This window comes from Coffea arabica, chromosome 10e (genome assembly GCF_036785885.1).
Source record: "Coffea arabica cultivar ET-39 chromosome 10e, Coffea Arabica ET-39 HiFi, whole genome shotgun sequence".
Lineage (NCBI taxonomy): Eukaryota > Viridiplantae > Streptophyta > Magnoliopsida > Gentianales > Rubiaceae > Coffea > Coffea arabica.
In genome coordinates, this window is record NC_092328.1 from 36,926,158 (window position 1) to 36,935,817 (window position 9,660).

The following is a 9,660-nucleotide window of genomic DNA, read 5'->3' on the forward strand; positions in this document are numbered from 1 at the left end:
ACCTACCAAATGTATCTTGGACTTCTCTTAGACATTATCTACTAAAATGAACCATGTTTGAGGTGTTTTATTGGCCAAACGTTTTGAAAACGGAAAAACGGAAGTCCAAGGCAGATTTGCCGAGGAACTTCTTGGGACTTTAGTGGTTTCGTTAACCAACTTTCCGTACATATTTTTCTATGAAAATTGGTAGAGGAATAGTCCTTATATGGTAGTATTATACTACTAAATTTGGTGCCATTCCGAGTCCGTTACACTGCTCAACTAAACTTCCAAAGTTCATGATTCGAGTTTGGAAAATCCTTGATTAACAAGGAAACTTTAGTAACTTTGAGCTACCATTTCTTGGTGCTCAAATCTCCAAATTTTGTTCTGTTTATTTTGTTTTAAACTTGGATTGAAACTCTAATGGAGTTACAAATTTCAGAGGCTAGTTCAAATCAAGTGAATTTTTCCAAATTTTCAAAGTTGGCCAAAATCCAACCTAAACCTGCCTTAAGTGCCCCAAAACAGCAACTTTGAGCTAATTTTTGAATACTTTCCGTTTGGAATCATGGGAAAGTTTATTCTAGGAACTTTTATTACTTTGGAAGAGGATTCCAACGGTACCAATTTTTCCAATTTTGGACGTGTAAAGAGTGAGATACGATTTTTCAAAAATCTCGTATCAAAACTGAAATTTCCGAATCTTAAGGAAATGGAGTTTTTCGAATTCTCCTTATTCCTTCGATATTACTTGAACGTTTTATACTTGATTTCAAAGACGAAAACTTGATTTCTTTTGTACTTTAAAACCCTACTTTTGAGCCTTAATTCGCGAGTAATTTAGGCTCATTTTAGTGAAATTTCTTAGGATTGTACAAGCGTGCAATCTTTCTCGATAATTGGGGTTTATAAGTGATTGTTTACTATTAATTGCTCAGGCTCACATGAGGACCTTCAAGAGGATTGATATAGGCAACCCTAGGGGAAGACCCTCCTAGAACCTCCCAACCTTGTAATTATCAGAGTTGGATCTTTTCTCCCAACGGTTAAGAACTTGAAGGAAAATTCCTCACGATTTCTGGTTGTAATAATCTCCCCTTTACTCATACAAGAGGTGCCTTTTTATAGGCTAAAACTAGGGCAAAATCCGGTCCACATAAACCTGGAAGAGATTCGGTCCGCATAAAAGAGCTTAAAGAGCCAACTCTTTAAGGCTTTCCGGTAAGGCCCAATAAGTAATAAAATACTAAACGCCTAACAACTACTAAACTAGACAGTCTTAAAACAACTACCAACTAAGCTAACAAGTATGAGATCATTCCTTCGCTTCAAACGTACAAGTGAACAAAGTAACTTCATGGTCTATCGAATCTTCAAACCTAGCTTGCCCCTTGCTTGTATGGTGAATGATCAAGGCTCGTAAAGCTTCCTTCACCTTCTTGGTTCTTGATCTTGTCATCGGACCACCAATGTTGATCAAAGGGTCCTTGACCCAAGGTTGGAGTTGTTGTGCGCCCGTATCCTTATCATTCCCTCCCCCTTCGAAAGGATTCGTCCCCGAATCTTCAAAGTCTGTATCAAAGTCAAAAGGGGATAGGTCAGACACATTAAAAGATGCGCTTATGCCATACTCACTTGGAAGTTCCAATTTGTAGGCATTGTCGTTGATCCTCTCTAGTACACGAAAAGGTCCATCTCCTCTTGGATGTAACTTGGTCCGTCGAGATGCAGGAAACCTTTCCTTCCGCATGTGCACCCAGACCCAATCACCGGGTTCGAATACAACATGTTTTCTACCCTTATTCGCATGTTGTGCATATTGCGCATTTTTCTTCTCAATTTGAGCTCGAACTCTCTCATGCATGGTCCGAACAGCCTCTGCCTTTTTGACACCATCTGCGCTTAAACACTCATCAACAGGAATAGGTGATAAATCTAGAGGGGTTAGCGGCTGAAACCCATAAACAATTTCAAAAGGAGAATGATTAGTAGTAGAATGAGTGGTTTGGTTATATGCAAACTCAGCGATAGGCAAACATTCTTCCCACTTTTTCAAGGTCTTTTGAACAATGGCTCGAAGTAAAGCACCAAGGGTTCGATTGGTTACCTCAGTCTGACCATCCGTTTGGGGATGACTAGAAGTAGAAAACAGCAACTTAGTTCCCAACTTTCCCCAAAGTGATTTCCAGAAATAGCTTAAGAATTTCACATCCCTATCACTTACAATAGTACGCGGTACTCCATGCAATCTAACCACATCCTGGAAGAATAAATCAGCAACATGGCGCGCATCATTTGTTTTCCTACAAGGGATAAAATGAGCCATTTTAGAAAATCTATCCACGACAACAAAGATACTATCCATACCTCTAGAAGATCTTGGTAAACCAAGCACAAAATCCATGGATAAGTCTGTCCAAGGAGCATGAGGTACGGGTAGAGGAGTATACAATCCATGAGGGTTACTCCTTGACTTTGCCTGCTTACACTTTAAACACTTATCACAAATGTTAGCAATGTCACGCCTCATTTTAGGCCAATAAAAATGTTCATGCAAAATGTCAAGAGTTTTATCAATACCGAAATGTCCCATCAACCCTCCACCATGAGCTTCTCTAACAAGTAATTCCCTAAGCGAACAATTGGGAATACATAGGCGATTTTCTTTGAATAAGAAACCTTCATGCCTATAGTACTTTTGAAATGCAGCATGTTCACAAGCTTGAAACACATTAGAAAAATCGTCATCATGTGCATACATGTTTTTAATGTGCTCAAAATCAAGTAGCTTAGTGCTCATGTTAGTGATCAAAGTATACCTCCTAGACAATGCATCCGCAACGACATTATCTTTCCCCTTCTTATACTTAATGATGTACGGAAAGGAATCAATAAATGCAATCCACTTCGCATGTCTTTTATGCAACTTTCCCTGACCCTTAAGGAATTTAATTGATTCATGATCAGTATGTATCACAAATTCCTTAGGCATAAGATAATGCTGCCACACTTCAAGAGCACGCACAACAGCATACAATTCTTTATCATAAGTAGGGTAATTAAGAGCTCCCCCACTCAACTTTTCACTGAAATATGCCAAGGGTCTATTATTTTGATGTAAGACAGCCCCTATGCCGATCCCACTAGCATCACATTCAACTTCAAATGTCACATCAAAATTAGGCAAAGCAAGAATAGGTGCTGAAGTTAACAAATCCTTAAGCTTATTAAATGACTCTTCTTGCTCTTTTCCCCATTGAAACCCCACATTCTTTTTAATTGTCTCATTCAAAGGTGCTGCAATAGTACTAAAGTCTTTAACAAATCTCCTATAGAAACTTGCAAGACCATGAAAAGACCTTACTTGAGACACATTGGTTGGAGTCGGCCACTCTAAGATGGCTTTTACCTTGGCGGGATCAACACGTATGCCATTTGCACCAACAATATATCCAAGGAAATTAACTTCAGGAGTGCAGAAGACACATTTTTCCATGTTAGCAAACAACCTATTTTCACGCAAGGCACTTAAAACAAGTCGCAAATGCTCAACATGTTCATCTAAAGACTTGCTAAAGATCAATATATCATCAAAATAAACAACAACAAACTTCCCAAGAAAATGCCTTAAAACATGGTTCATTAACCTCATGAAAGTACTTGGAGCGTTTGTTAAGCCGAAAGGCATCACAAGCCACTCATAAAGACCATACTTTGTTTTGAAAGCAGTTTTCCATTCGTCTCCTTCCTTTATCCTTATTTGATGATAACTAGATCTTAAGTCAATTTTAGTGAAAATGATTGCCCCATGCAATTCTTCTAACATATCATCTAACCTAGGAATAGGATGACGATACTTAACAGTAATTTTATTAATTGCACGACAATCCGTACACATTCTCCAAGTCCCTTCTTTCTTAGGCACTAAAATGACTGGAACTGCACAAGGACTAAGAGATTCACGTACCTGGTCCTTTTCAAGGAGGGAATCGACTTGCCTTTGGATTTCCTTTGTTTCCTCCGGATTTGCTCTATAGGCTGGTCGATTTGGGAGAATTGCTCCAGGAACAAAGTCGATTTGATGTTCGATACCTCGAATTGGAGGTAATCCTTTTGGTAGTTCCTCCGGAAACACATCCTTGAATTCCTGCAAAAGAGAGTAGATTGCACTAGGAAGAGAATCGGTTATGCCTAGTGTGTAAAAAGAAGAATAATCAGCTTCCCTGTACAGAAGTACTATAAGAAGACTTTGTGCATTCAAAGCCCTACCTACCTCACGCACACTTGCATAGAAGCTCTTTTTGTTCGCTTTCAAGCTCTCGGCCTCACTAAGTTTTTTTCCACTCGAATTTTCTTTTTCACTCAACTCGGCCTCTACTTTCTGTTTTCCCTCATCCTCAGGCACATTCGGTTTTTTCTTTGCCTCTCTCAGTTGCCTTTTCTCTCGCTCTTTTCTTAGATGCAATTGTTCCTCATACACTTGGGTAGGTGTCAAGGGTGAAAGAGTGATCTTGAGGTTGTCCATAATGAACTTATACTTATTAGTAAGTCCAATATGATCAGCCTGCCGATCATACTCCCACGGACGACCTAACAAGACATGACTAGCTTGCATAGGAATTACATCACATAAAACTTGGTCCTTGTATCGACCAATAGAAAAAGCGATTAAAGCTTGTTTGGTCACCTTGACTTCCCCCCCATCATTTAACCAAGATAGTCTATAGGGTTTAGGGTGGTAAGTCCATGGAAGGTGCTTTTGCTCGACAAAGTCAGCAGCTACGCAATTAGTACAAGAGCCACTATCAATGATCATGAGACATACCTCATCTCCAATTTTGCATCTCGTATGAAAAATGTTGGTCTGTTGGAGATCATCTTCTTGAGCTTGTGCATTTAGCACTCTCATAGTCACCATAGTTCGAGCCACGGGGTCCTCTTCTATTTCAACCAGGTCAGCATCCTTCCCCTCTTCTTCAAGTGGTGGCATGTCCGCATATTCCTCCTCTCCTTCGCTTTGCCACATTCCCTCTTCATTCAGGTACATGATGCTTCGGTTAGGGCATTGAGCCATGAGGTGGCCAATTCCCTTGCATTTGAAACATGCCTTTGGCTGGTTGGTAGACGTATTTGCCCTTGAAAGAGTCGGCCGCGGGGTTGGTTTAGAAGGAGTTGCACTCGGATGGAACGGTTGCTCCATTTGCCTGTTTTCCCTTTCTTTATTGCCTTGCCTTGGCCAAGCATTGGATGTTGGCAATTGATCTCTTCTCCAAGGTGTGGAAGAGGATGTAGTGGTTCGGCCACTAGGTGTCTTTATAGGTAAGGCTTGCCTTTCCACCTTCTCTGCATAAGACACCATTTGTTGTAGCTCAAAGTGGTCTTGAAGCTCAACCTTCTTCCGAATTTCAGGATTTAATCCATTAAGGAATCTTGCCATGGTTGCTTCCGAATCCTCTTGTATATTGGCCCTTATCATCGCTACCTCCATTTGTTTGTGGTACTCATCAACCGAACTGGACCCTTGGGTGAGTCGTTGGAGCCGATTGTACAAGTCCGTGGTGTAATGGAAGGGTACAAATCGTTTCCTCATCACTTGCTTCATTTCAGCCCAAGTGTCAATTGGTTGTTCCCTATTTCTCCTCCTTGTGGCACATACTTGCTCCCACCAAATGGATGCATAATCTTCAAATTCAATAGCTGCAAGTTTCACCTTCTTCTCTTCGGAGTAACTGTGGACTTCAAACACTTGCTCAACTCGCCTAACCCAATCCAAGTAAGCTTCTGGATCATTTTTTCCATGAAAGGTAGGCATCTTGGTCTTGATGGAACCAAGATTGTCATCGGTTCTTCTAGGTCGGTCTCGACCTTCCCTCACTTCCCTGTGGCTTTTCTTTGATCGGAATGAGGTGTTAGAATGATACCCCTCATCATCCGCATCATGCGCAACACTCTGAGCACTTGAAGCCCTATTGGGAATATCTCCAGTACCTCGCATCTCAATGGCAGCCACCCTGTCGGATAGTTGTTGGAGAGTTTGGAGCACCAATTTGAGTGACACGTCGGTCTCAGACGGCTCGGCCATGTTCCCCTCTTGAGACATATTGTCAAACCTGCAAAATAAATGTATCCTAGTCTACCTTGCAAAACACTCGTGTATCACTCAAGAAAACACACTCACTCTCAATTTTCCTTCTCGAAGTTCTTAAAACAACTCAACTCTCAAAAATTCCAGAATTAATTACCCTATAAGCAAGTAACAAGACACAAAGCAGAATTTTACAAATCTTAGAAAAACTCTACCCGAAGCTGGAACTTTTTTTTTTTTGAGCTGTTGTTTTGCTGAGTTTCTGGTCAGTACGTTGGAAGGTAAATGGTGTTTCTGGAGTGCTCAAACAATCTATGAATCAGTCCTCAAATTTCAGTCAAATCGGATTGCAAAACTAGCTCAACCGATTTTAGAAACTCAAGAACTCCCAAGGCGGTTTGGGGCTAAGGTGTTTGGTTTGGTTTTGAAAACAGAATCTGGTGTGTTTGGGGCTGGTGAGGTCGTTTGGGGTCTTTGGAATTCAATCAAGATTGGAACTCAAGAGTTGGAAACCAATCAAGATTAGGAAACTCAAGTTTTGGGAAATCAACCAAGATTTGGAGATTAACCAAGATTTGGGAACCCACCAAGAATTGGAAACTCACGATTTTTTTGGAAACTTGATTTCCTTTGTATGAGAGCCAATTCCTTCTCTTCTTCCTTTTTTTTTCTCCTTTTTTTTCGGCTCTTCAAGGAACACAATTTCAGATCACACCAACAAGTTCAAGAAAACGGATGAAAGGTTATGCCAATTCCAAGAAATCCCTAGTTCTTGGTTTATTGTTCAAGAATTTTCAAAATAAGACTTGGTGGTCCAAGAACTTCAAGAATTTGTTCAAGAAACACAAGAATTTTCCCAAATTATGTTGCGGTGTCTAGGGTTTGCAGAAACAACAACCAATTCTCAAGAAATAGGCAAAACAGAATTTCAGCAATATTGAAAAGAAAATTCCAGCAATACTCTAGCAACTTGATCACTAAACAACATAAGGTACGTACGTGACTCTTTTTTTTTTTTTTTTTGTCTTTAAACCCTAACAACCCAAACACAAGTATAACAAACCCAAGAACTTGGACAGAAACACAAAAAGACAACACCCAAACAATTTTTTTTTTGACTCGGATGAACAGTAACGTGAACAGTACGCTACAGTATGATGAACAGTAATCGCTACAGTTTTTTTTTTTTTTTTTTGACAAAAGATACAACTAACAAGATATGAACAACTTCAATTAAAAGAGAATTAACCTGATGCTCTGATTACCAACTGATATAGGCAACCCTAGGGGAAGACCCTCCTAGAACCTCCCAACCTTGTAATTATCAGAGTTGGATCTTTTCTCCCAACAGAAATTGAACTCGATTGTTCTCATGAACTCAAGACCTCTGACACACAAAGGTAATCAGCAACCTTAAGCAAATAAGGATGGATGAAGCGACACCACGATTAGGGAACAAGCTAATCGATAAAGCCTGATTTGAATCCTAAGCTATGAACTCAAGAATTCAAGAGTAAGTTCGGTTAAGAACTTGAAGGAAAATTCCTCACGATTTCTGGTTGTAATAATCTCCCCTTTACTCATACAAGAGGTGCCTTTTTATAGGCTAAAACTAGGGCAAAATCCGGCCCACATAAACCTGGAAGAGATTCGGTCTGCATAAAAGAGCTTAAAGAGCCAGCTCTTTAAGGCTTTCCGGTAAGGCCCAATAAGTAATAAAATACTAAACGCCTAACAACTACTAAACTAGACAGTCTTAAAACAACTACCAACTAAGCTAACAAGTATGAGATCATTCCTTCGCTTCAAACGTACAAGTGAACAAAGTAACTTCATGGTCTATCGAATCTTCAAACCTAGCTTGCCCCTTGCTTGTATGGTGAATGATCAAGGCTCGTAAAGCTTCCTTCACCTTCTTGGTTCTTGATCTTGTCATCGGACCACCAATGTTGATCAAAGGGTCCTTGACCCAAGGTTGGAGTTGTTGTGCGCCCGTATCCTTATCAAGGATCCTACGGTGGACGCTTGAATTTCAAGTAACATTTCTCCTTGGTTGACTTGGTGAGTGTCAAGTGTGTGTTACTTGAACTCCTGTGAACTCGATACGTGTTTACTTGTTATTGAAACTTGAGATTTTGAAATTTGAGACGAGCATGTACTTTATCGCACTCGTTCTCGCTTGAAATGAATAACTCGTACTTGAATACTTGCATATCTCGATTGCTTGAATATACCACATGCTTGAATGACTTGAAATAGTATGCTATGGCTGCATACGTCGTTGGAGTGAATCTCCTCGACACTCATATATACATGGGGGATGCCCAAAACCCCATTGGTCATCCTTGGACTCGAGCCGGCTTGGGCTTGGTCGGGCTCCTTGGTAAACCATGGGGAAAACATGAAAGCTTGATCTAGTGAGAGATCTCGCTATCGCCTTAAACAAATGACAGGCGGGCCCGATACAGGGGTATGTAAGGTGAAAGGGGACAGGTTAAGTGGAGTTCTACGGACTAAACCTACCCGATTGACGGAGTGTCAATTCGTGGAGGTTATTGATCGTGCAAGTGGAATATAGTTCCTGAGAGCTCCAGTATCCTTGAATTGTTTCTGGTTATCTTTCCAGTAAATTGTTAATTATTGAAATATTATTGCTTGACTTGTAAATTGGGATTGTTATTTGAGCAATGTGCTTGCATGTGTGTTCTTGGCCTCATGAGCATTTTGCTCACCCTGTAGATTTGTTTTCCTTAACAGGATTGGGCTTGGAATAACACTCAGAGGAAACTTCCTTTTATGTACTTTTGTATTAGGGTTCCAATTCTTTTGTCTAGACCTTGTAGCCATTGTGTGTTTTGGGCTGTATTATGGAAACACGATGTATGGATTGGGTAATTGTTAAATATTGTTAACCTTGAACGCTTCCGCATTAATTGCATTTATATTGTTTGGTTGTGCCGTCTAGTACCGCTATAAGCTTGAACATTTTTTTTTGCTTGAATCCTAGCGAGAGCTGGGCAGGCGTCCCGCGGATACCTTTTGGTTCACCTTAGGGAGAAGTGGGGGCGCCACAGTTGGTATCAGAGCACTAGGTTAGAGATCTATATGGGAGACATACTAGATACTCTATCCTTAAGATCTGAGACAGAATGACTTAGTCATACCTTAAGGGATACTTGGGCGAATTAGTGACTAAGTTAGGCATACCCTAAAGGGACATCCGAACTAGGTAGTGATTAAAATTCTAACCCGAAAAGTGTTATTATTTTTGCAGGGATGGAAAACGGAAATGGAGCCCCGACAGCTAATGGGAATGGCCATGCGAATGGTCATGTAGTGCCTCCTAGGCCTATCTACTACCGAACGCTAGGTGGGGGAGCTCGAGTACGCTATTCCCCATCTGACAGATATCCCCGATGTTCGTGTAGGTTGACCTTTGCCTACCCGAACCACCTCGTGCTTGCTTTGGACGACGAGCGTCGTCAGTTAGTGGATCTTAACAGGGATTTACAGGCAGAGGTGGACGAGCTTAGACAGATGGTTAGCGCTCAGGGAGAGAGGATTGTGGAGCTCGAGGAGGTCCTAGAGGG

General features: G+C 40.8%; 1 protein-coding gene across 1 annotated transcript; it reads right to left on the reverse strand.

Moving 5' to 3' along the window:
- Window positions 1–1,550: 1,550 nt before the first annotated feature.
- Window positions 1,551–5,461, reverse strand: LOC140015212 (uncharacterized). Its single transcript, XM_072067125.1, has 5 exons — window positions 4,259–5,461; window positions 3,984–4,132; window positions 2,923–3,557; window positions 1,617–1,881; window positions 1,551–1,557 (listed from the first exon to the last, which is right to left on the reverse strand). The coding sequence occupies exons 1-5, from the start codon at window positions 5,459–5,461 to the stop codon at window positions 1,551–1,553; spliced, it is 2,259 nt and encodes a 752-aa protein (XP_071923226.1).
- Window positions 5,462–9,660: the final 4,199 nt, after the last annotated feature.